The sequence below is a fragment of the Geospiza fortis genome, unplaced genomic scaffold (assembly GCF_000277835.1).
Source record: "Geospiza fortis unplaced genomic scaffold, GeoFor_1.0 scaffold265, whole genome shotgun sequence".
NCBI classification, from domain to species: domain Eukaryota; kingdom Metazoa; phylum Chordata; class Aves; order Passeriformes; family Thraupidae; genus Geospiza; species Geospiza fortis.
Genome location: NW_005054393.1, coordinates 2,690,287 through 2,717,253, shown reverse-complemented (window position 1 = coordinate 2,717,253; position 26,967 = coordinate 2,690,287). Strand labels below are relative to the sequence as shown.

Sequence of the window (26,967 nt, the reverse complement as noted above, 5' to 3'; positions counted from 1 at the left end):
TTGAAAAGCTCTGGTTGAGTATGCACATAAAATGATGCCTTAGAATGAATGAGATAATCCTTATTACTTTTTCAGTAGTAACCACAAAGATCTAATAGCATCTCTTTACTAAAAGCAGGCAGAAAATAAGTTTCCAGTGCCCTGTCTGAGAGATGTGCACATTTTGTCATTGCTTCTGAAATCCTGTTGCTTCTCCATAAGTTTTCACATAGTGGGCACAGTGAAATGCTTTCCGACAAGAGACAGCTTTCCAGTTCTGTGGTATAGGGTTTGATTACTTATGGTCAAGTTTGAATCTAAAAAAATTGCTTGAAACTAAAAATAATGGAATAAGGCTTTAAGGCAAAATTTTCAAAAGCAGTAGTATCACCATCAGGGCTTCAGCAGCTTCATCTTTACATGGTTACTGATCTATGCCAATGCAGATTTTCCACTTGATGAATTTTGTATTCCAGAAGCGTAAAACTTATTTTCCGTTCCTGATGGAAAGCCGAATTTTTAAATAAATGCACTTAAATGGAAAAAGAAGGACAGACAGTTTTGCGTGCTTGAAGACATACGTTATTAGGAACAGGTAAGAATATGTTTGGTGCTCATGAGCATCCCCTTATTTTTGGGTAGGATTAATTCCTCACAAAAATGCAACAAAAAGTGCGCAAAAGTCCAATATTTTGCTGTGTCCCAGCATCTGGCAGAGGACATCAGTCACATCCTGTGAGATGCAGTTGCAAGGGTTGTGGGACTCCTCCTTAGAACAATGGGCTCCAACATGCAGAACAAAAAGCAACACCCTAAATCACCACATTTGAGTTTCTCTGAGACCTGCATTTTCTTTTCTGAGTTGTGTTAGTAGCACGTTATCTGGAATAGATACACACTGCCAGAGCTTTTTCCCACAAGTATAAACTGCATTGCCATTTATTAGGAGAGTTCAGTAAAGCATAGCAGAGACTTTCCATAGACAGTTTTGAGACTTTTAATGGAAACTTATTTTGGCAAAGCTCTGAAAGAACTCAGTAATTTCATTTATGAGATCCAAGAGCTAAAAAACACAACCCCCTTCTATTGGGCGCTGTCTCGTAAAAGCAAACCCAGTGACAGCAGAGACATCCTGTAGCTGTATAACACAGCCAGATCAGAGGCTCAGTTTTCCCAAGGGATTGCTTAACTCCTGTACCAGAACCTTTGGGGAGCTTGTAAGCTGAATGCAGCTGTAATGCATCTACCAGCAGCTGTTTTCTGTCCCTTCTAAGCCCTTCTTTCTCTTTCTTTCTTTTTTCTGTTACCATTATTTTTAACGCCATTTTGCATTCTGCTGAAAAATTATGACAGTGCTCCAAGGTACTGAAGCCTGGTGCAACACTGATATCAACACAGTGATGTTGCATTTGGGAACAAAATGGGGGCTCTTGTTCCTTCAGAATGTTCCTTTGTGGAGGCATAGTGGGTCTTGAAAACTTTACTTCTTAGTGGCAAAACTTCCATCTTTGTTTGAGTAGTGCAGATCCCTCTTAAAGAGGGGATTTTCAACAGCCAGTGCTGATGGCCACCTCCCACTGGCATGCTGTATGATTTACATGCCAGACTCCTATTCCTACTTTGGAAAATCTGTCTAAATCTTTTGAAGTTTTGTAATGCAGACCTTTAGTTCTGGTATTGAGAACAGGATTGTTCTGCTTTATTTTTCCAAGACTAGCTGTGCAATCCAATGTACTACACAGTCTCGTATTCAACACTGCAAAGTTCATTTCCTAGCCAATGGAAGAAATAATTTTATTTGTTCATTATGAGTATTTGTTTCCACATTTTGGGAGGTGAGGACGAAGGCAACACAGAGCTGCTAAAACATGAAGCTGCTAACACACAAAGCTGCTCTGTTCTCTGGGGCTGGTGGCATTTCATCACTTGCAGCAAGGCAGTTCACTGGGCTCGCAAGAGCTGCTGCAGCTCCTCCATGAAGTGATAGATAGATAGGGATTGAAGACTGGCAAATGCATCAAAGGCAGCCAAACAGACCTATGGCTTTAAGAACTTGGTAGGTGTCATTTTTCCCAGATAAGGTGGCTCTGGTTTTAGTAAGGCTTATCAGAAGACATTTCACAAGGCAGGGAGCAGCTTTGCCATGGAGTGGAGAGTTGGCTGTGTGATGTGTCGATTTGCTCAGAAGGTGACCATTTTGCAATTTTGGAAACTTTCTGGGATGCAGTGGCCAAGTCCAGATCTTTCTGAAGTTAATGTCATTTTCTGGAAAACAAAATGTGATTGGTTTTTTTGGGGTTTTTTTCTTTCAACTGAGGTACATAAATGCCTGCCTCACATAATTTTTTCCCCTCGTAGTTTTAGTACTCCATAAAAGTCCTTGGAAGATTCAAGCATGCAAATTCTTGGCAGGATGGATCTCAAATCTTAACATTGTTTGCTTCTGGTATCTTCTGAGGTTGCTACTCCAACAATCCTTCCTTTCATTGAATGTCCACCAAAGATATGGGCTGGAGAAAAATGTGGTATCTCCAAACAATGTACCAGAAATACATTAGAATGTGATTTAAATTGTCTTACTGTTCAAGAAACTTCTTCCGACAAAAAGCTGAAGTCAAGGAAGTGGGTTTCTTAGGCAGGTGCCTAAGAAGGTATTTTGCAAGGTGTAAGGCATCCTAGCAGCACTGGAGTAACAAACACGTACACGGTGTCTGCTTGGCAGATGAGCAGGGCCAATCCTCCTGCAACACTGCTGAGATGCCCCACAGCAGTGATGCTGGTGCTGGAGCTTGCACTGGGATGTTCCCAGCTCTGTTTCCCTTTGTTTTCTTCTAGGAAACAAAAAAATCCAAAACCTGTGTACAGCAGCAAGTTTCCAAATTGTAATATAGTAAAAAGTAAAAGCTGATTATTTCTAGTCAGAGTGGAAAAAAAAAACCAACCCAAATCCAATGGATGACAAAAATTCTTCCATTCATCAAAACTCTTGAGTGCAATCTTTTGCAGAAGAAGCATTGCAGGAACAGAGGAGCAGATGGGAACAGGAGCAAGTGGGATCAGTTCTACAGTCAGCCGTCTCTGGCTTTCATGCCTCTTCATGCATTTCGCTGCACTAGTAAAAAGTTTCTGGCATTTTTTCCCCCCTCAAGACACTTCTGGCAAAGATAAGCACAGTCCAACCGTCTGCTACTGATAACATTTTCACATTCTGTGCTGGAGCTTAGGTTGTAGCTGATTTACCATATTTTTGTATACAAGGGGACGTTTATTCCCCATGTTCACTGAACTGATGGGGCAGTTTCTTTCTGGAAAATTTTTCTGCAGGGGGTGGAATGTGTTAAAGCAGGTCTATGTCATTTATGTAAGGGCGGATTTTCTTTTAATCCTTATCTGCATGTCATCTTCTAGATTTTCATATTTGCATGTAGGGGGGGTGACGTGTTTGATAAAGCTGTGCATTGTTTTTCCTGCCTTGTTGATTGGAAAAGGTCCTTGAGAAAGACCATCCGTCAAACATTAGGGACAAAGGAGTTGCAGAACCAAATTTAGCAGCTGCAGTCATCTTTATTATGATTTGAAACTGTTCACAGTTAAACAGCCACTAATTCTGAACATATGTGAAACAATAATTTGGCCTAAAAAGAAACACAGGTCAATGCTAGGCACAGTGTTTTGATAAATGTGAGGCTTTGTTTTTTTTCAGAGAAAAAAGTTTCGCTTACCCAATTTCAATATTAGTTTTATTAGTATTTTCAAAGACAATTTAAAAAAAAAGAAACACAAACAAACCTCAGAAGTTCTTTCTCTGTGACTTGCATGAATGGGCATTATGATCATAGAAGTCTAAGAGTGTTAGCAGGGCTTTATCCAGTATTACATTATATTTCTGGAGTTCAGATTGCAGATGTTCTCGGCTCTGTACTAAGCCATGGAGCTTTTGTTTTGTTGAAAAGGGTGAAAGGACATGAGGAAAATCATGAGATGGAGAGGGAACTTCTTTGGAGTTTGAACAGCATGAAACATACTGTAATCATGCATTTCAAATACTTTTTATAGTGTTCAGACCTGTTTACAAGTCTTCACAGAACTGAACTCTGGCATTAAATGTGACTGAGATTCCCAACTGCTAAATAAGACCAGCTCTAAAAGCAGTCCACTTGCTATAACTTGCAACATTTATAGTAACAACGACTGAATTCAATGTTTTTTCTTCCCAGACTTTTGAAGATAAATTGTTCTTCATCTTCAAAACTTATCCAGGTGCTGTTAAAACATTTTGTGGCTTTTTAGCTGGGCTTTCAAAATGTAATTGTAGTTCTCCTCCTTCCAGAATAAAGGGTGGTAGAGAATCTATTTACCTCATTTATTAAATTTCATACAGTTAAATTAAGTGAAATAAGTTCTTGATTCAGATCCCATTCATTTCAATAGCAGTCTTTCCACGGAGTTTTAGTCAAGTTTTAAATGAAGATCAGAAGATGATCCTCATTTGCATCTAATATGCTCTTCTGCTATGCCTTTTAAACTTAAATATTACCAGAGTCTCTTCAAACCCAGCAGCGTGTATTAACTTGCTTGCTTGTCAACATGCACAAATATCCAAATTTCGTCTGGAAGCCCTGGAGTAATTGTTAGCATTTATTCCCATGAATGCACGGTTGTTGAAAACAAACTTTTAAAGCTTTTTATCAGCTTGCATTTGTTCTTTGTAGTCAGTTGACAGGACATTGCTACAGTAGTAACTTCACAGTACCTTTTATTGTTTGAAGCAGTAAATGCTGTTTATCTTAGTCCTGTCTGTAGTTTTTCTCTTGTTTTAGTCTTGCTAGAGAAGGTGACCTCATTCTTGAGGGACAAGATGTCCTGTAGGGAGCTTTGAGGCACAGATCTTCCTGTAGCTTTCCAGCTTGACTCCACAGGAGGCTGGAACTTACTGTAGAGCAGCTTGGGAGGAAGCGTTGGGACTGATGCAGCTGCATATGCCCAGAGGCTCAGTGCAGCATTCACCATGGGTGCTGGCAGCACTTCCGTGTCTTCAGTGGGCAGAACCACACACAGAAGTGGATGGGGTGATCATGGAGGTGGGCAAGTGTAGTTCAAGGCAGCAGATGAAGCTTGTGTGGTTGCTGTTGTGTTTCAGCAGTATTCCACATATGTTGCGTCTCTAGAGATGTCCGTCTGCTTATCTGGGAGAGCTACAGATATATATATATATATATATATTTGTGTGTGTGTTTGTGTAATTATATATTTATTGGATGTGTTGTATTTGTAATAGCAAGCTTTTAGTGTTCTACTTAGAATCAGCTGCAAGTGGTTTCTCTTGTCCTTTTTGAGCCAGTTCTATGTGAGTGCTCACATAGAATTAACACCTCAGGGGATTCAGAAATACGTGCATGAGAACCACAGCTTACTTCAACATAAGACTTGATTTAATATAAATAAAGAAAAACATATGACTTTTTTCATTGGAAGGCACAAATTGAAACTTGCAATTGCAGTGTCTCAAGAAATCCCGCATGCTAAAATGTTCACAGCACAGTTTAATGCCTTTAACTCTCGTTTCTCAAGTTAACTCATTTTGAAATGATTTTAAACAATTCAGTGCTGATGTAACTAACAACTGATCCCATATTTTCACGGCCACACATCTTCAGTTTCTTTTTATTGTGCTATAAAATCCTGCTGCTTCATAGATGTTGCCAGAACAAACAACAGTGAAGAATGTGGGGTTTTTTAGACCATGGAAACAGGCTTATTTATCCATTGTCATCTACTTGTTTTCCCAAATATCCTGGTGTAGATCTTAAGGTGCCACAGCCCTGCCAGACATGTGTCACCAGATTGAGGGCTTGGTTAGCTATGCCCATTGGTGGAGGTCTTTTGGCTGCTTGCAGTTGTGCTCTGTGCAGACTGTGTACACCACTTGCAGCAAGCACAGCAATACAAACTTCTCCATAGATGCCAGGAGAACCATTCCATTTCTGTGAGCCATTTCCCAAGGCCTGAACTTCACATGAATGGAGCTGTGTGACAGTCCTTCTCACACTCCAGAGTCCTGCCCAGTGGATGCACACAGGTTTTTTGAGATGAACATAGTAAATGTGTTGGTATATAAAGCTGGAGGGTGGGAAGGCTGCAGCCATGGACTTCCAGCCAGGACCTGTGCTACCTGATAGACAGACCCATCCTTGGGGGAAACAAGCCACTGTGGTGCACAGAGCTGCTGGGACTGACGCCAGTCTATTGCCCCTTGCATGGTCTTGTTTGGGTGCACACAGTGTAGTGTAAGACAGACTTGCTTTGGTCAGTATGTGGATTTCACACAGCATGAAGATCACGCTTCTAAAACACAGGCATGGGCAATGCTTTCTTTTGGGGGACCCAGAATAAGTGGGATGGCAGAACATCCGTCCTGTATAACCAATATACCACCAGCCTGCCTTTGCCCCACTTCTTAATTTCCTCCTCAGTAGTTCCCAAAGTCTCGTTCCTTTCCATAGCACTCAGTGGTGTTTCCCTGTGCTGTACACCACTTGAATGTCTAAGCTGCAGTTGACATTTTGTCTTGAAGAGCCCCATTTTGCACACTATAGCATCCAGCTTCAGTTGTTCTGTTGTATGTAGGGAACAGTGAGTCTAAAAATGGCCAGCTAGGGCATGAACTCATCACTTTGCCCATCCTGATACAGATATATTTGTAGAGCCAAGCTGATCACCCTGCTCTGTTGGGCTCCCATGGGAAAACTTCTTAGGGGCACCTCAGAGTCCATGCTGACTTCACATAGCACAGTCAGTATGGCTTGAGTTTCTCTAAATACGGTTAAAAAGGGGGAGAAGGTGCCTCTGTGGTTTTCTGCACAAAATTTGTTAAGTGTGGTGTCTAATATTTATAAATTATTCATTTATAAACTACTCATTATTTAACTTCACTGGTTATTGTACTTGTAAGAGACCTGGCCTTTTAACCTTGAGCAATAGCTGAAAAGAGAAAGCCCCGTGCAAGCTCTTAGTTACCTTTGTGGCAGCCTCTTCAGAGGGTGTGAGTGGGAAGAGCACCCCAACAGCAGCACCCCCGCTGCTGGGGAGGATGTCTTGGGGAGCTTGACTTTCCAGCCATCATTCTCAATAAATAGCCTACCAAAGTCAAGGCAAAGTCCTAGTGCACTAATCACTAGCCATGTGTCAGAGAACTGGGCTGAAATGTAGCTTAGAGAAGGGCTGAAGCCTGAGGGGAGCATCCTGGTAGCACTGGGAGTGGGAGCTGCCCCAGGTGGCAGCTGCTTTGCAGGGGGAGGAGAGCGCTCAAGTGCAGAGGCCATCACCCTCAGGGCATGCTGGGGCACCACCAGGGATTAATGCCAGCACTGCCTCCCTTCCTTCAGCATTTTGCCCCTGATGGATCCTGGCTTCTCTCTCTGGTCACCTCATATTATTCCCAAGTCTTTTTCAGGGCAGCTGCATCCCAGGACCCCATCTTCTGCCTACTATGTGTTCTGCAGTCTTTGATGTAACACCTTGCCTTTGGCTATAGTTCATGTAATGTTGTTCAGGGAGTTTATTTTCCTAAATTATACAAACCAGCCTGCGCAGGTCAGCTGTCCCTCTTTATTATTTAGAACTCCAGCAATGCTTGTGTCATCTGCAGGATTCCTCAGCAGTGATTTGAAGTATTCTTTGAGATCAGTGACAAAACCATATGAAGAAAAGTGAGCTAAACTCAGGTTATCTTTCAGTACCTCAGAGGAAATACCCTCTCTCAAAATTCCCATCTATTATTCACCTTTGGAAATCAACTTTTCCCCAAACTGTAGAAAATTGCAAGGTGACAATTCCTGTTTCTTTGAAATTTTGCTTGTATTTAGAGAAAATATCTGTATCAACAACAGTTTTATCCCAAGACATTCAGAGGGTAAAGCTTAAATCTGGGTTAGTCCATCCTGTCCATGTACTTGCTCCAAATTTATACTGGTATCAGCAAGAGAAGAATTTAATCCCCCGTCCAGTTCGCATTGAAGCCAGTGGAAAGATTGATTTCAGCACATCCTGGTCTGGCCTTAATCTGTGGAGGATTAATAAACATACATGCAGAATTAAATAATGGCAACAAAGAAGAAAAATAGAAATATTAGTTAATGATATTGGGGAGGGAAAAAAAGCACCCTGGGGAATTAATAAGGTTGAATCCCTTGTTGTCAGAAATACTGTGACTTTGGTGAGGTCTTCATCCAGAAGCAAGTTGATTTGTATGTGATTATTTGTTCTTTCAGGCAAATGCACTCACCAGCAAACAGACCATCTGTCATGATGCCTCCATCCTTTACAATGCAGGATGTGACTTTTGACATTGAAGGGCGGGTCTCCACTCCTAATTGGACTCATGAAAGGAAACCTAAAGTTACATTTATCTGGAAAAGTTGTTTTTGTCAAGTAAATAGAAATAAGAAACCATCTGGGAAAGCTTTCCCTCAAGGCATATTCTTTTTCTCCACTAGGGTGTTAGTTTTGGTAATTTTTGCAATTATAGTTTCCATCTAAGTATTTTTAAGAGCTCTGTCATTGTTTTGGTCCCAGTGTGTCTAAAAGTTGGAATTAATCTCAGCAACTGCATTACTCTAAACCACACTGTTTGAGCAAGAATCTGCTAAAGCCACATGAGGTTGTTTTTCACAGTGTTTTGAATTAAAGTATTTGGATATGTGCAAAATCATTATCTTCTACAGAAGAGTTTCCAGTGCCCGAATGTTGCTGTCATTAAGCTGAAACTGGACTTTTTAGGCATTGTATGGGTTTGCAGAGGCTGTTCTTGAGGGAAAACGTGTGCCAGCATGTGAGTACTGTTTGTACTCCTCACCTGTTTCCTAGCTTTCCTTTCCATAACTTCCCATGGCACATTGCAGCAGATTTGGTTTTCCTTTTGCATCACATGAACTTTCCTCCCTCTTGAAGTTCCTACTCAGTGAAACATACTCAGTAAACATACTCAACCCAGCAATACTGGGTAATTTCTCCATCCCTTCTCTCTGTAGAGCTGAGGAACTTGTGAATATAAGAAATATTTCTATTTGAGTGATTGATTACATAAAATGTAATGCCACTTTCTTATCCCAACCTCTGATATTTCATACTGTATTTTCTTTAGGGAAAGCATTGCATGGTTCTTTCTCTTTCTAATAGGTTAGTCATGATGACAAATTTCCTGTCTGTTCTAGTACTTTGTTGTAAGCTTAAATATCATTCTTTTGCTGATTGAACAGCTAGTAAGCTGCACTTTGCTGGTTTCCACTGCAGGTTATGTGGATCCATTTGATAGCTTTAAGGATATGCTTTGAAGATGGTTAAAAAATACCTGATATAGAGGACCTGCCCTTAGAGCTGATGTGCATATTTATGCTTAAATGGCAAGCATCTTCATTTAATTTTAGAGGGCCTATTAGATGAAGGTCCTCATAAAGGGGAAGCAGTTTTTTGCCCAGGAAAGATCATGGAGATGCAGGGTATGGCCAGGATCCACTCTGGGTTGTGCAGGAGTGACCAAGGGCATACAGTGGGCAAAGGTTAGGATGGTGTGATTGCTCATACAGGCCCAAATTGATCAATATTTCCTATAAAGTTATTCCATTCACTTGGAAGATGTTTTCCCCCACACTCTGATGAAGGTGTGTGGGGTGTGGGCAGCACTTACGGTAGCACACTCAGTAATAGTGTTACCTCCCCAGGCATTCAGTGGCAGCTTTGTATCCCAACCAAGCACCCAGCAAGGTACTGCTCTTCCTTAAAGTACCTAAAAACGATCAAAAAGGAAATTACTGCTAACGAGTGAGGAGAGAGGAACGTTTATAAATACACTGTCAGATTAAACAAATATCCCTTATCTACAAGTTTTGTGTCATCGTCAGTGATGGAAAGAAAACATGCAAAGTACATAAATTTATCATACTAGGGGATATATAGTTATAAGTGACATATGAAGCATGGAAATGGACTTGCATATCTCTGAAATTGCCTTTGTGAGTTACTATTTGATGTGTCTATCAGAGCTAAAGGGAGACTAACACAGGCTAAGCATGGATAGAAACAGAGGGTGATTTGGGGATTGGTGATAATCTGGTTTCAAAGCATTTTCTGGGGTTTTTCTCAAGTCTGGGGCAAATATGCGTGACAGACTTGGGACTTCAGTAATCAAAGATTTTCTGGGGAAAAGATGAAAACAGATTTTACTCGTATCAGTGCAATTGCTGCAGGGACCATTTTGTTTAATCTGAGCTTGTATGGATTTGGGAAAATATTGTTGCTTAGCATTACAGCTGTATGGATGCCCCTTGTCTCCCTACCATCGCTTGAGGAAAATGCCATTTAGGAAATGCTTTGGTTTCATGCTACTACTTCAGGCTGCACAAGAAAAAAGTGGCCAAGGAGCAAAGGGTTGCAGAGGGTGAACCATCATCTAGAAATACTTCTGTAAGTCCAAGTTTAAGGCAGAGAAATGGAGGAACAAGCATGTCTGTGGACACACAGAAGCTTTTAGTAGCCAGGACAGCCAACCCTGCACTGTTCATAAGCACTAAATTCAATGAGTTTGCATTTGTCAGTATAGTGTGCCTCTTTCCTGAGCCCTTTGATTGCTGCTGCCTTATATAGCACCTGACATATGGGTTGCTTCAGCAATATCTAAATTTTTGTTAGGCTGTCTGTTGAGGTAATGCTGCAACTGATTCAAGATCAACATCACTTTGGCATTTAAGAATTGCAGCACATGGGCTAAAATCTTTATTACATAGAATTTAAATGCTTCATGGTGGTAATCCCATGATGCGGCCCTGCAGAATTCTGGGTTGCCCCCGTGTTACAGGAGTGGCAGCTGGGGCACTAAGGGCCCAGCAGATCACCCTGGCTGGGATAGGAGAACCCTGCACTCCCAGCCTGCAGCCTGCTCTCAGCACTGCCACAGACAGCAGCCTTTTGGGACGTGCCCTCTGTGTCAAAACTTTCCAGACCAGTTGTGTTTTTATTATATTAACATCACAGATAAAAGCAAAGCTTTCGTCTTTCAGGGATCAGCCCATGCCCTGAAGTTCACTTCTGGATCTTGGCTTTTCTACTGGTCAGGGATGTTCTCACCCTGAATGTTTTACTCTCCCTTTTAGATAAAATGTGTAAGTGTCCACACAGAACATATATTATACAGTACATGCTACCATAACCTCCAGCAGTACTATGTAAGTATCCATGCCCACCACTGATTCCTAAACCTGGATAGTGCTGGTTTTGCTACACATTGAAACAAAATTATGTAATGAATGCATGTGGCATCAGAATCTGTCCTTTAGAGGACAAGTAGGTTGAGTTCAATAGAGGTTAAATCGTAATAAATTCCATCCACTCAAGCATGCACATCCCACTTAAAACTCTGCGGAGCAAGGCGAGCACCTCATTGTCTATGCTTTAGCCTCTGCCCAGAGTGGCATTCACACAGTGATATTATATACAGATAATTATAGCCTGTATCTTTTCAGAACAGTTTCCATAAGCAAAGAAATCACAGGAATTGTGTTATTCATCAGATACAAGCAGGCAATTTTATTTTCTTTTCAAATGTTCTAGTTGGAAAATTATTCTGCACTGTTGTCTGAGCTCAGTAATACTGCTGCTGGGATTTACCTTGTTTTGTTTGATTTGGGTTTTATTTGCTCAGCATATACTGCTTATGACCCAGGTTCTCACTTGGTAAATACTGATATGATGAAGTTCACTTTGTGGATGTACTTAGATCCCTTATATCTCTTAGCGCAAACAAAAATTTGTGCATGAGGGAGAAAGCTCCACTGAGGTGTTCTGGCTGATACTCTGACAGCCATGCACTCTTGATTTCTTAACAGAAGCATCCCTCTTTATTCTGCTCTCCAGGTCATAACTAACATCTCATCTACAGCTACTGTTTACTGGATGGAGGATGTGATGAGGGGACCAGTGGTTTTGCATGTAGCTTAAGACATTTTTGGTAGAGAGCCAAAAAAGTGCTCTCTGCCCACAGTACAGGGGAAAAAAAGGAGGTGCTGGGAGACCAAGCTGAAGCCTTTCCAGAACTTGTTATATCTGGGTTTCCCTCTGCAGCTTCACAAGCAGGGAAGCTCTTCCTCTTGCCTATTTGCTTCTGCCTCCTTGCTCTGACCTCTGACCTGTTTCCAATGCATGGAGCACCATAGTGAACCACATCAACAAGCTTTCCTGAGCTAAAAATACCCTCTGCCTAATTATTTATTTATTGTCCTATATTATTTGTAGCTTGGATCAGCTCTTTGTCATGGTTCCCTGAGAGGTCCCATGGGAGAGGGAGAGGGAGAAGTGCAAGAGTAACCATGCCCTCTGACTGCTGCCTGTCTTGAAGCAGTGAAAAAGTCTGTCTTTCTGAAGACAGCTGGCCCAAGTTCAGAGCTCCAACACTTGTCTGATCCCAAGAGAAGCACATTCAAATGAGTTCAGTTTGTCTTGGTGGTTGGTTCAGCAAGCTGGGCTGTTTTATTATATGATCTGACTGATGCCAAGCCACATAGAGTCAGTCAAGGGCACAGGTGGCCAGGAGGATGCCACCAGGGAAGGTCCTCCTTCCAGCCATCCTTTGGTTCAGGTGTAGCATAAACACTGCAGCTTTTGCACTGGGCCTGTCATGAGTATTGGGACAGATTTTTGCTAGTAACCTGAGAGGTGCAACAAGTGCATCAGGTACACTTGGGGACCCCGAAGAGCACAGCAGGATGACTTACATGTTTTTAATTTTGTGAGCAGGCTAAACTGCACCTGCTCCTGCACTGTGTTGGAGAGCTTTCCAAAATCACACTGTTCTAAAGATCAGATATGAGATGCCTAAACTGAGCATCCAAGCTGAGGTTTTGAACAGTCTGAGAATATGTAATTACTGGCTTTTCCTGGGTTTTAGGATAACATTGCTTAAAATTCAAGATGTCCTCTGGGATGACTCCTTGACTTTTCCAGTCAGTTCAAAGACTCTTCATGCCTGTCCCCAAGAGCAACCAACACTTTTTCCAGAGCAGACTAGCCATATGGCAGTACTTCTAACTTTCAAAATGTGACCACTCTGCAGAATAAAAACCTACCCATGACTGATAATTTGTGGACCTTGTACTTGAAGCAGACATCAAATACAGATTTGAAGTATGAACACAATGCAACAGTTAAGTTTGAAACTGCAACAGAAACTAAAACAGAAAATCCCATTTAGAATTTCTAAAGCAAGTGTTAAGAAATTCAGAAATTCAAAATATATAAAAAGGGTCAAGCAGGTTAGATGATGTGCTCCCAGCCTGTCATAGTGTTCCCATTTACCAGCAGTTGCCGCTCTGATTCCAGACACTAAAATGTTTCTCTAGATGTGTAATGAGAAATAACTGAGGAATGTGAGTGAGCAGCCTTTCTTTAAACATGGTCCAGAGTATTTAATCTGTTATCACTGTAACTCCTAATGCTGATGATCGTACTGAGAAGTACCACATGTTAAGTGGATAGTTTTGATGATTAGTAAGTGTGTTTTTATCACTATCATTACGCTGTTTTTCCTACTAAAAAACCCTCAGTTGTTCGGTAAATCTTCAACAGGTGTTGTCTTTTGTTACTAGAACTGAAACATATTTCCAACTTTCTCAAGAGTCTTTGTTATTTGCTTTGCAGCACCCCAGTTTGTGATTGGTGTTTCTGTGAATTATGGCTCTGTGAAAGTATCATTTCATGTATTCATTTCTCCAAGTTAAAACAATATATTTCTTTCAATATGGAAAGCTGTGCAGTCAGGCTGGGGTTGCGTTATGCAAATGATGAGATAACAGCCTCCTTTTGCTCCCACTGAAGAGCAAGGTGGAGCTGAAGGGGCCCCTGGAAGGGGTTGTGAAGTTTTTTACCACATTGTCTTCTGTATCATTCTCCTTTGCTCTGTATTAGCATAACTGAGAGATGTGTTCATTTGACCCCTGTAGGGATAGCACAGGGAATGACTGTATGAGTACAGAATTTTTCAGGGTTGTGTCTGGTGTTTTTCTTCAGAGCAAGTTTGCATTTTGCTCATGCATTGCAATCAAGTACAATCTTGATAACTTTTTTCAGTGCCTCTAGATTTAATAAAGCAGAGTAATATAATTCCAGGAGGGGATTAATTTTTCCATCATGCTGTTATAAATATTTGAAATCTCAGTGGTGCTCTGTGTGACACCTCTTCCTTCCCCGCCAGGCAGAAGCGGACTTGAGTGCCAAAGATGAATATGCCAGAAAATCTAAATCTGTCATACTCCCAAAATGTCAGAGTGGCAAGAGATGTGTAAGCCCTGGAGGTTCAGTTAGACCTTAAAACCCAAGTTTGTAGCTTAAGGGGAGCTTCAGGAAGCCCCCCTTCCTCCCTCTGAGCTTACAAGGAGACCCAATGCCCCTGAAAGTAATGTAAAATAGGTCCTCAGGAAAGTCACTTTTGCTGATACCTGGCAACATACCAGTTTCAGTAGTGTTCAGTGGAACTGTAACAGTGTCCTCTCTTCAGGAACTGAGTTATGTCTGTGATACAGAAAACTTAGTGCTCCCTATGTACAAAAGCCTCGTATTGCAGCTTTTCTATAACAGAAAGTGAAGGGGGGTTTATTCCAACTCTAAATTCTGGTACATCTCTGTCCTACACTGCATACTCCCTACACTATTGCCATTGGAGTCATGACAGATAATATTCTTGTTTCTTATGAAGCTGATGCTTAACCCACTGTAGTGCTTTTAAAGATAAGTGAGCAACAAGTCTTTGCCCTGTAGTTAATTCTTCCTTTCCTTCATGGAGCTTTCTCCTTTTCTCCACAGTTTGTCAAGGGACAAATAACAAGCTGACCCAACTGGGACATGTGGAAGACCATTTCACCAGCCTGCAGAGGATGTACAACAATTGCGAGGTGGTACTCAGCAACCTGGAGATTACATATGTGGAGCACAATCGTGACCTCTCTTTCCTGAAGGTTAGTGTTCATGGCCAATGGGGCTTCTTTGCTACAACAAATCCTACTCCATTTTTTAAGTGCAAAGGATCAGCTCCTGATAAAATTCTGTGGTGATTGAAAAACATAGCTAGTTAAGGTCAGAGGAATCGCAGCCTACAGTCTAAGCATACCTGTAGGCTTCAGGATGCACTCAACTCTACTAAAGAAATCAGGTACTTTGAGAAATAGCTTTTCAAGCACTGTGCTGGGTACCATGCGGATGGGTTTCTTCTCATTTATAATTAGATTTACATCTTTACCTATTATCTCACTTCTCGGAGAGCAAAAGTCTTTGTGATGTTGTTGGGCAAAGCAAAGCACAGAGCAAGAGGCAGATTGTGAAGTGTGGAAGCCTTTTCCCTGCCCTCCAAACTGCAATCCCTTCCCCTGCCATAGTGTTGAGTGCCTCTCCAGCCTGAAGTGCTCACACCCTCAGCAGGCAGGCAAGTCCTGTGCAATAACTTCCCACATGGATTCTTGAAGTGATCTTCAAGATAATACCCTGTGATTGACACATAGGCTACTCCCATCTCAACATTTGTTTTGTGCACAAGTTCATGGGCAAATTAAGGCAAGCTGAGGAGGGAGTGAACAGAGGATGGATGTTTAAACACAGCTGTGGCATGGGGAGGAGCCACAGCTGACATGGGGACCTGCAGGTTCTTCACCAGCAAGTAACAAGCAATATCAAAAAATCTGTGGTTTGAACATATGGGTTACAAATATGATGGTATTGCTGTTCTTCTTTCCCAAACACAACCTGATCGGGGAGCTCAGGGTGCCAAGGAACATAACGAGTCTCTTGAAAATTTACTGGTAGTCTTCAGAGAAAAGGAAAATATCCTTAGTAGCTGAAGGATTTTCACTTGCAGTGATTTTTTGTAGGGGATAGAAATGCATACAGTTTCACAGTGCAAGACAGGAATTAACCCACATGCAGGAACAGTACTTCACTTGTCTTTTCTTCCTGTAAAGATATAAATTGTTTAAGAAGGAGAAAATTGCCTAGTCTCTCACTTTAATGAGCATGGGAAGGGGCACAGAAGAGACCATGTAAAAACCTGAATCAGGTGACAGCTGTGTGCTGCCAGTTGATGAAGGCTAGGCAAGTGTTTATGGGAAGCATCACACATAGTTGCCATTTCATACGTGCTTGCCCTTTTTGCCTGCATCCCCTAGTCAACCCCACTTACTCTTACTTGGGGACAGAACAGGGGTATGCTGGACCTTTGGAATGACCCCCTGGTAGCTGCTGAAAGGGTGAGTTTATACATGCTTAACCACCAAGGTTTTGCACATAGTCCCTTTTTCTTCTTGGATTTATTTATTTTTAATAAGATTAGGTGGTCTCTCATCCCTTGAAATTGAAAGATGGTGGATTGGAGGAGTGGGAGGAGGAAAGCCATTATTGAAGGGTACTATGGATTAAGCACCTTGTTTCTTCTGTTGCTCTCTCAGTCAATACAGGAGGTTGCAGGCTACGTGCTCATCGCCCTTAACATGGTGGATGTCATTCCCCTGGAAAACCTCCAGATCATCCGAGGCAATGTGCTGTATGACAACTCCTATGCCCTGGCTGTTTTATCCAACTACCACATGAATAAAACCCAGGGACTCCGACAGCTGCCAATGAAGCGGCTTTCAGGTGAGACACGGGCAAGAAGGGGAGGCACCTCTAAAGCCAACTTCAACTGTCACTTATTGGTGCCAAGATCTGTTGGAGATTGCCTCTCAAAGTCATGGGCCATCAAACCCACTTTAAAAGTAAGGATCTGAATGTAGTTTTCTAATTGCTCTCCTGCTAGCCAGTCTTCTGCAAAAGACAAAAAAAAGAACTCATCAAGATTCATCTTTGTTCCCGAAACTGGGAAAGAAGCATCCATTTGTTATTTTGTATTTGATTCCAGTGCATAGATGTCGATATTTTCTGTTAGATCCCTGTGGGAACTGCTATTATGTGTGTCTCACATGGTCTCTGGCTGGGCACACCAGCAGTGCCTACACTGCTGACCACCGTGGGCCCTAGAGGTGGCACCAGGCAGAAGAGTACACATAGTGGCATCTTGGTAGCATCCAAGAAAAGCTGACTCTGCAGAACCTGTCAGTCTGATCCAGGTGTTAGTTACATTGTCAGGAGTGCTGATGCCCTGCAGATTGTTCCTTTCTGTCAGTATCATGTGACTGAGGTGGAGAAAGATGTAACTTGTTTCTCTTTCTTTAGAGCAGAGACATTTTGGAGATGTCTCTGGGGCAAAATAGGGATTTGCTTCACGTAGCAATTTTTTTATTCTTTAACAGAAATTCTCAATGGAGGTGTTAAAATCAGCAATAACCCCAAACTGTGCAACATGGATACTGTTCTCTGGAATGATATCATTGACACAAGCAAGAAACCTCCCACGGTGTTTGAATTTGCAAGCAACCTGTCTTCTTGTGAGTATTAACTTATGAAAAGTGCTATGTGTCCCCCTCCATTTCAGAGAGTAAAATGAACATCCCATCTTTCATGCAGTGGGTTCCTGTTCCAACAATTTCTAACAAAGGCCATCCAGCTCTGTTCCAAGAGAATTGTTTTAATTTCTTTACCACTGGCCTAAGACAGAATTTTTTATGATGGTTAGGTCCTTAACTCATAGCTCAGCAAAGTTCTTGGGAATGTTCCTCTTGATTTAAGACAGTACTCTGCATATGTGCCCAGCTCAGAAAGACAGCTCAGAAAAATGTGCATTCATTTGCTTTCCAGTGTTCTTCTGTTCACATTGTAAGGCTCTGGTCTAGAAAAACCATATGGGGAGCTTCATGGAGTTACTTGAAGCCTTTTTAGAGCTAAGGCCTAAGTAATGCAATAAAATTCTCCTGTTTTGGGCTCCACAGATTACCCTGGCAAAAGTATTAATAAACAGGTAGATAAATCTGACACTTCAGATCAACAGGGAGATGAGGGGATATTTAAAAGTTTGTACAGCATATGTTTAGAGCAGACTCAAGCTAATCCTTCAGCCTTATGAGTCCCTCGTAAAATCCCCAGTCATTTCACAGAAAGGAGAGTTGATTTTCATTTCTGAGCATTTCATTTCTGCCACTATAAATTGGCAGGAAAACATATTTTCTTTATCTTCTTCCAGTTGCATAAATGCCTGAGCTAATAGCCAACTTCTGTGTTGACTTATTTTTCTTTGGAGCCCTGGCGTAATCAAGGAGTTACAAACTATACATGTCAGCACAGGAGTTTGGCTCTGAACACCACAGAAATGTTAACCTTTAACTTTTCAACTTAAAAAAAATAAAGTTCTTTGGTCCCACACCAAATCAATCAACTCTTGGACAAGTATTGGCATTTGTTCAGCTGTTTGATGGCTGACGGGGGGAAGGAGAATCACATGCTGTTAGTGGGAAGAAGCACTTGATTAGGAAATGTCTTTTAAAGGTAGTGAATTCCACATTAATCTCCTAAAACAGCCTTTATGGCTTTAATAATGATGCCATACTCTAAAATAAGTTATTTCTCTGGGACTTTGCTTGTCATTTAGAGAAGAAAGGATGAACAGAGCAAGGAGGGAAGAATGGGAAAGAACCCAGCACTGAATGCTCGAGGTCAGGCAAGGTGTCTGTCCATCCTGCCCACCTCTCCATTAATCATCCATCTGCAGCATAGTCCTGCACAAGGAGTATTTTTGGCAGAGGATGGGAGCAGGGCACAAAGCAGACAAGTCAAATTACTTTGTGGTCAGAGTAGCTGGCAGTTGCCTGTGAATCCTGTTGGATTTGTTTTCTTTTTAGAACTGCCTTGTTCAGAAACACTGATTTACATGTGGCCTGTAGTGAGCAGCTGGCACATGCCTGACTTCAAGCCAGTGGTGACTTGCCATTGCATGAAAACCCCAGCAGAAGGGCCAGCCGGGCAGTAGCTGAGATTCCTGTTCCTGGGAAAAATATTCCTCTTTCGTAAGCTAGACTGGCTGGGTATTGTGCTCGCTTGCTCAAAGGTGTGGAGGTGGAGAACTGCACGTAGGAAAGCAGAGGTGAACAAAGGATAACAAATTCACCTCTCAAAATTTTTGAGCACTGTTATGTAGATGCTTCCTTCCCTGGTTTATCAGGAAGGAAATCTCAAGTCATTGCTTTCTGTTGTTCATGGTACATTGTTATTTTCTTAGTTTACAGAATATTATACTCTCTCTTGTGATTTAGGTCCCAAATGCCATCAGAACTGCACAGAAGACCACTGCTGGGGCCCTGGTGAACAAAACTGCCAGACATGTAAGCCGGTAGATTAGTTAAGAAATAGTCTGTGTGCTGTAACATACATACTACATTTCTGTCTACTGAAAAACTAACCATAATTGTGCAAGTAGGATGCTTCCTTGATACTAAGAGAGCAGCAGAAACATCCATTCACAAGTGCCTGAGATTTTGCAACAGTTTATTTTTTCAAAAGTAAAGGTTGAGGAGGAACTCCATGACAATTTGTCTCACTTTTTGTTTTTCTTTCTCTAAAAAGTGGGGAAACATTTTATGTGGGTTTTATTTTATGAACAGTTCAGTAGAAAAACAGCTGATCTAGACATAATGCAAATAGAAGCAACATCCTACATTCAGTTTTCCATTGCAAATACTCACCTGAACCTAAGATTTTTGTCTGCAAATATCAAGCCACATTTGTATGACTTAGAGCTTGATGAAAGAGGACCATATACCTTTCCTGTTTTCACTTAGTGCAAGCTTCAGTTTTTGTCAGCTGGCTCTGCAGTTTGGCTCTCGGGGTGCACAGTGGCTGTGCATAAAAAGCCCTTCCTGGGCTGGTTCCTGCAGCTGAGGCTGCACAGCTGTCCCAGGACCTTGCAAAACCTCAGGTCTCAGCTCTGCAAGCTTCCAGCATTTACAAACCCTCACTGGAATCAGGAGTGCATGAAACAAAATATTTTGCGGGCTCTTGCTCACCTCTCCAGGCATTTGAGACTCTGGCTAACTGAAAATGTATCCCACATTGCTGTATGTGGGAAAGTTTGGGGGATACTCTTTCTTCTGGAAATGAACGTGGGATACTCTATATGAAGTAAAAATGTTCAATATAATGTATCCAGCAGGAAACTCTAGTCGATAGTTATCAAAGTCATGAGGTGCTTTATTCCCCTGCTAATTCTTATGAAAAAAATTGTATCAAAATGCTGTTCATGTAGAACAATGTGCCTTTTATTCCCCTGTTTCTCATTGAATGGAGGAGTTGCTATCAGAGAAGCTAATGCATACTCTGAAAATAATCTGTTTCCTTGAAAATATACAACCTTGCTTACAGGTCTACAAGAAAAAATAAAATAATACAGTTTGGATACAGAACTGTTTAATGGGAAAAGAATATATGGTTTTGAAAAAATCACTGTTATATACCCTGTAGATGGCTATTTTTTGAAATAATTTTCTGTTAATTAACAACCATGGTTTTCAGACTTGTAGGAATTTCTGATAATATTGTAACTCATTTGTGCCAACTGTGAAGTTGATAACAGTTAGCACAGTGCACAACTGAAATGCTCAGGATGCTGTATGAAGCAGAGTAGCCATCAAGTTCTTCTGGTCAGTAATTTTTTCTTTTTTTAAGAGAACAAACAATCCCATTTTGGGTCTCTGGTACAAAACATGCTAGCCATTCATTTGTGAGGTTTTTTAAAATTGTTCTGATGATCCTTCTCTCTGCTTTGATATTCAAATGAAGAAGCTTTCCCAATTTTCAACAAAATGTTCAGGCAGTTTTTGCTTTTCTGCAGAAAACTGGACCAGGGCCAGTTCTTTCCTTTGGGTTGTTGCACTGGTGCAAACCCTGAGGGAGTTGGGTAATGAAGATAAAATTTGGCCAAGGATTTGAACATTAAAGAAAAATAATTCAATGTGCATATGAAATCTGCTTGCTGAGTGAGTCTCCCCTATCTCTGCAAATTTTGGAAATATATTAGTGCATTAAAGGGACGTTTTACAGCACCACACCTACAATGTACAGTTTCCAGTTATAGTACAGAGTCCTGGCAATTCTGTCACACCGTTTTTCCCAAAGTTACCACAATAATAGTAATTTTTTTCAATGAAATGGAGACAGATGTCTCCATGTCTCTGTTGCCCAGCTATAAGATCCAATGACTGTCACAGTTTTACTTGGTCTAGGCATTGGTGCAACAGGGTTGTTCTTTCTAAGCAGGACATATTTCCTGGCTAGGATCAGAGTTCTTAGCACCTCATAAGAGCCAAGATAATTACAGGCTGAACATGACCCCTTCTTACCATCACCCACACTCGCTCTCACCCCTCCCAAACTTTGGCCTTAAATGAGGACAGAACATCCCATGAGGAAAATCTAGCACAGAACCTGCACCAGACCTTTTCTCCGTATTTCTTGATGTCATTACAGCAAGTACAGCTGATGTTTTTCATTTTTTTCTTGTATCTTCCAGTAACAAAAGTCATCTGTGCTCAGCAGTGCTCCGGTCGGTGCAGGGGAAAGGTGCCCAGCGACTGCTGCCACAACCAGTGTGCCGCGGGCTGCACCGGGCCTCGGGAGAGTGACTGCCTGGTAATGATGCTGCACCACCACCACAATGGCTTCAGTCCCTGACACGGCGAGCAGGGCTTTCAGCTCCATGTCCTCTAGCCCTCTGCAGCCCCAGAAGGCCTCCTAAGAGATGCTGACCCAGAGGGTGCTCCAGGGCTTCCCTGCACGGGTGGTTGTTGGGAGGGAAGATGACATGAACTTCACAGTACCCTGGGCTGGTGTTTACTGACTCTGCCCATGGACCTTCCTAGTGTGTTCCAAACCAGTGTTAGTACCTTTGACTGCCCAGTGAGCTCAGCGTTGGTGCAGAGCATCCAAGTGTTTGCTGTGGGCAAATTCCCCACATGAACAGGCCCACAGCTGCCCCCATGGTGCAGCAGTTACCCGGGCCAGCACAGCTTTGCCTTGTGCTCCTTAGCACTAGTAAGTAGTAATCTTGGTTTACTAAAGCAAGAACTTGTAAGGGAAGTAAAGAAGTGATGGATCTTCATTTCTTTGCATTTCACCGAACTTCACACATGAAATCCGGGTTTCCCTTTCTGCTTTTGACTTGCCACAAAAGCACTGTATTTGGGGAGTCCTGGGGCAGTGAAGGGAGAAGAAACAAATGGAGCTTCTTTAGGGAATAAAGGTCCCATTGCTTTTCCACAAGTTTCAGGGGTTTGGTGCATGCCATGGTTTTAACTCTTCCCCATGTTGGCACTACACTTCATTCAGAATTAAGTGACATCTCAGTAATCACCACAGAAATCGTCTGACCTGGATTTTGTTGTTGTTACCTCTATTCCTGGTTTCCTTTTAAGATGGCTATGATCCCCTTACTGGCTCACAGGGAAGACAGTTACACTCTCTCATCCGGAAAGCCAAGGGAGAAGAAAGGGAAAAAGGGAGTCATTATTAATTGAATGCAGATTTACATTGGGAGAACCAACTTGCCCTTCATAAATGCCTGCTAAATTGTTCGTTACCTGCAGCCAAATATAATGGCTTGAGTTTGATATTTAGCCAGAAAAGTCAGTAATTGGCAGGAAAGGACTTGATTTGATTTCGGTTATTAAAAACTGGCCAAGAAAAGTACAGTTTGTCTTGATCTGGTTGCTGCTTGTAAGGGAAAATTTTTCTGTCTAAGGCATGCAGATTTGCTCCTGTTCCCACGTGAATCCCAGCAGCTCCCCACCACAGTGCCAAGGTTTCTTGTTCAGAAAAAGAAAAGCTCATGCTTTCTTTTTAAAAAAAATACTGAACTCCATTGCCCAGTCTGAAGCAACCTTTCAACTTCAAAGCCTGAGGGACCATCCCTGTAGCTGCTTGGGGTTTCCATTAGAGCTAAGCAGGAAGCAGATGAGGCCATCAGAGTATTTTGAAGACCTGATGTAAAATCACTGTCACTTTTTAAGGAAAAGGCAGTTTAATGGGTGCTGTTGTTCCATGACAGGCGTGCCGCAAGTTTCGGGATGATGCTACATGCAAGGATACATGTCCCCCATTGGTCCTGTATAACCCCACCACATACCAGATGGATGTGAACCCTGAGGGAAAATACAGCTTTGGAGCCACTTGTGTGAAGGAGTGTCCACGTAAGTTCATTTCAGGTTGCAGCCCCAGAGGAGGTGGGGAGTTGGAGAAAAGGGGGAAGGGTCCTATGTCATCCCTCTGTGTTGTGGTCAGGTTAAAAAGCACTTGTTCTCTTCAGTTTCTGTGGGAACAGATGACAAAGTGAGCCTCTTGACACAGTCTGCATCCATCACCTTGCCTGGTTTTAAATCTTTGCATTTTGACTTCTGAAAATTTTTCTCTTGGTGAAGAGAAAGGTGTCTTCTAAAAACCATTAAAACAATGGCTATATGAGATCAATGCTATGGATTACCAAAGCATTATCAACTCTTAACCAATTCTTACACTCCATCTCAAGGCCTGTGATCATTGTTTTCTCTACAGATGCTTGCTTTTCCTTTCTTGCTCTTCCATTTCTGTATTTTTTTAATCCGTCAAGACTTTAATATTGTTTCATCCTTCTGTGACCATTCCCCTCCCTGCAAAATGCTGATAGCACTGTATGTTCATCTACCTTCAAATGATGTTTGTGATGATGATAGTTAATGCCTGTACTTTCCTGAGTGTGCCAAAGAGCTCAAACCCCTTTTTTCTTACCGGTCTTGAAGTGCTTGTCTGGCCCTCAAAGTATCCCTCTTGTATTTCAGTCACCTTTGTATCCTTTTCTTTTTCCAGACAACTACGTGGTGACAGACCACGGCTCCTGCGTTCGCTCGTGCAATGCTGATACTTACGAAGTGGAAGAAAATGGTGTTCGGAAGTGTAAGAAGTGTGATGGGCTATGCAGCAAAGGTAAAAAAAGCATGGAATAAACCAGTGAGGCTTTTGGATGATAGAGAACTTACTAGGAAAAGTACAGTGAGCTCTGATCTTAGTTAAGTGCAAATTCAATATAAATCAGGTCCAGTAATAGTTTGGAGAACTGACAAGAGGTTTGATCAGGAAGCATGACTGTGGAGCATGCTTTCCAGGTGGGATATACCACAAGTACATTAGATAAAACTGTGTATTGTGTGCATGTATATCTTGCACATCAACCTTCTCCTCCATTTGTCCTTCCCTGTGTCTTATTAAGGGGAATGGAAATAGGACAAAAAGAGAAGGGAATATGCCAGAGCCTGTGTGCAGAGATGCTCAGACCAGAGCTGCACAGCTAGGCAAGCAGGAAGCAGTTATCCTGTGGCACTTTCTGAAAAACAAAAATAGGCAAAAGATCTGTGAAACTCATGTTAGAGTGGTTGGTTTGACCATATGGGAATTCTTTCTGAACTTGTGGCACTTCCACATTTCTACCCTGCCATGTGACTGGGCTTCACTTTTTTCTCCCCTAACTTTTGTATCTCTCCTTTAACAGTGTGCAATGGCATTGGAATAGGTGAACTTAAAGGGATCCTCTCCATAAATGCCACAAATATTGACTCCTTCAAAAACTGTACCAAGATCAATGGGGACGTCAGCATTCTCCCAGTTGCATTTCTAGGGTGAGTTACCTGCTGGCCATCAAGCGCTGAAGGAAAAAATCTAGGGAAAATCCAGGCTAAGCTGTCTGGTTTTTTCCCAATTTCTCATTCTGTTTGTTTCAGTGATGCCTTCACGAAGACCCTACCTTTGGATCCCAAGAAGTTGGATGTCTTCAAAACAGTCAAAGAAATATCAGGTTAGCAGTGAATTTAAGCTGATGTGTTTTTTGACTGATGCTGCCAAAAATACAAATGGGGAGGAGGGAAATTTTTTAAGCACATGAAGAGAGGTGCATGCAAAGTGTTTCTTGTCCCTGAGCTAACAAGGGTCACTCTTAACCAAGGTGGTCAGCAGCACATTGCCAGCATTACGCCCACATAACCCATACTGGTCTTCCATCTAAGGTGTGTGGTTTGGCCAGAACATCCTTTCTGCTGAACTGTCAGCCCTAGAGAAGAGTAAAAGCAGTGGAGATCCTTAGCCACCCAAGAAGCGTGTGGTGATGCAGAGGTGTGCCACTCCTGCTAAAAAAAGCCAAGTGTGTTTCTATTTGTGGGAAACCTTTCAGCAGCTCCTTAGGGAAGCGTGCTCAGGGGCTTGCATCATTCTTATGGAGACACCCTCTCCAGCCTGATGAGCTTTTCCTTGGGGTGAATATGTCTCCATGAGCACAAAGCAGCCAGCAGAGCACTCAGCCACCGTCATGCACCGAGTATCAATTAAAAGTAATTGTGTTCAGCCCATTATGCAATGAATGTAACATTGGGGCTGGGTCTACAGACATGAGTCCAGTTCTCCTTTTGTTTCTCTCTCACCTGTGTGTCTCCCTTCAGGGTAGCAATGACTAACTGCAGAGCTTCATACAGCAGCCTGCAATTTTCCAAATTCTCCCCTTCCTTGCAAGCACCTCAGCTGAGTGGGGAATTCTGTTTGCTTCAGAAAATCCACTAGAAGTAGCTATTCTGCTCTGTTCTTGCTTTTCAGTTTTCCTCTTCCCTGAGGTCAGCTGAAAAATGGTATGGGGGTGCTGCCTTTCTCCCACAGATCCAGAGCCTGCAGCCTCTCAGCCAGGGTATCTGCTGGCAGGAGCCATCATTGCTGGTGACTTGGTGTGGCAGGATGTGCGGCTCACTGACACGCTCTGTTGCACTCCTAAGCCCTCATGGTGGGCTAAGAAGTAAATTGTTTATTAAACAGGGTTTAAAAATATCTCCTTGCTCCCTAAAATGTCATGTTAGGCTTTGAGATCCTTCAGATAAGCATAGGGAAAATACAAGTGCCTTCTCCTGGTGCAGGATTTGGTACAGGAGAAGGTTCTGCTGCCAGTACTAACCGTGAGTTTATTTCCATTATGGTTATTTTTTAATCTTCTTTTCCTCTTGCAGGATTTTTGTTGATTCAAGCCTGGCCTGAGAATGCTACTGATCTTTATGCTTTCGAAAATCTGGAGATTATACGAGGCAGAACAAAGCAACAGTAAGTAAATCATGTGCCACAGCCACTCTAAGAGAAACCCTGTTTTGAGCTGCTCTTGTCTGAGCACACCAAGGTTGCAAGCAGTGTGAGGCTCAGGTATCCCAAAACTGATGCAAAATGGGGCAAACCTTGCAAGGAGTAGAGTACCATCTCTGTAGCATAGATAATGTGCCCTGGGAGAGAAGACCCTCAGCTCTGTGCCATGTATGGAGGGCTGTCCTGAGCCTGCTTTCAGGACCAGGGTTTCCCCCACCATCCTGGAAGCACAAGCAGGACAGAAAATGCTCTTTACAGTCTGGGGTAAGTCATAGTGTGATCAGGAACACTATGGGATTTGAGGTGGCTGGGCAGTCGTGGATGGAGGCTGCCAAGCAGTGCAGACATCAGCAATGCCTCCAAGTGCCCTCCTAGGCTTGCCCCAGAAGGAAGAGTGACTTGGTGGACAAGCACAAAATAAAAGCTGCTTTACCTATAACCATTGTTCCACATCATTTACTTGTCAGAACATGTGTGTCCTGACAGTTTTAGCTTGAAAAACCCTTGCAAAACCAGATGTGGGTATTGCAGTAGTTATGTAATAGGCATGGCATGTATGTGCATTAAGTTCAGAAGGCTGAGCAGAACCTTGCTTGAAGAAAATGCAGTTCACAGCAGGATGCATTTGACAACTAAAAGAAAACCATGCTGAGTACATCCTGCTTACTAATTACCTTTCTTCCATGTTTTTTCTATTTGTCCCTCTCCCTTTTAGTGGCCAGTATTCCCTTGCTGTTGTTAACTTGAAAATACAGTCCCTAGGGCTGCGCTCCCTCAAGGAAATAAGTGATGGAGATGTTGCCATCATGAAGAACAAGAATCTCTGCTATGCTGACACCATGGACTGGTACAGCCTGTTTGCAACTGAGAGCCAGAAAACAAAGATTTTACAGAATAGGG

General features: G+C 42.2%; 1 protein-coding gene across 1 annotated transcript in view; it reads left to right on the top strand.

Moving 5' to 3' along the window:
* The window catches only part of EGFR (epidermal growth factor receptor), a 150,873-nt gene that overhangs the window by 93,263 nt on the left and 30,643 nt on the right, over positions 1–26,967 (top strand). The window contains exons 2-12 of the mRNA XM_031060859.1: positions 14,827–14,978; positions 16,458–16,644; positions 17,298–17,432; positions 19,191–19,259; positions 21,443–21,561; positions 22,976–23,117; positions 23,770–23,886; positions 24,449–24,575; positions 24,678–24,751; positions 25,941–26,031; positions 26,783–26,967. The exon at positions 26,783–26,967 is cut by the window's right edge and continues 6 nt beyond it. Coding sequence (XP_030916719.1) covers positions 14,898–14,978; positions 16,458–16,644; positions 17,298–17,432; positions 19,191–19,259; positions 21,443–21,561; positions 22,976–23,117; positions 23,770–23,886; positions 24,449–24,575; positions 24,678–24,751; positions 25,941–26,031; positions 26,783–26,967 — 1,327 coding nt within the window. The 5' untranslated portion in view covers positions 14,827–14,897. The remainder of the gene's footprint in view (positions 1–14,826; positions 14,979–16,457; positions 16,645–17,297; positions 17,433–19,190; positions 19,260–21,442; positions 21,562–22,975; positions 23,118–23,769; positions 23,887–24,448; positions 24,576–24,677; positions 24,752–25,940; positions 26,032–26,782) is intronic.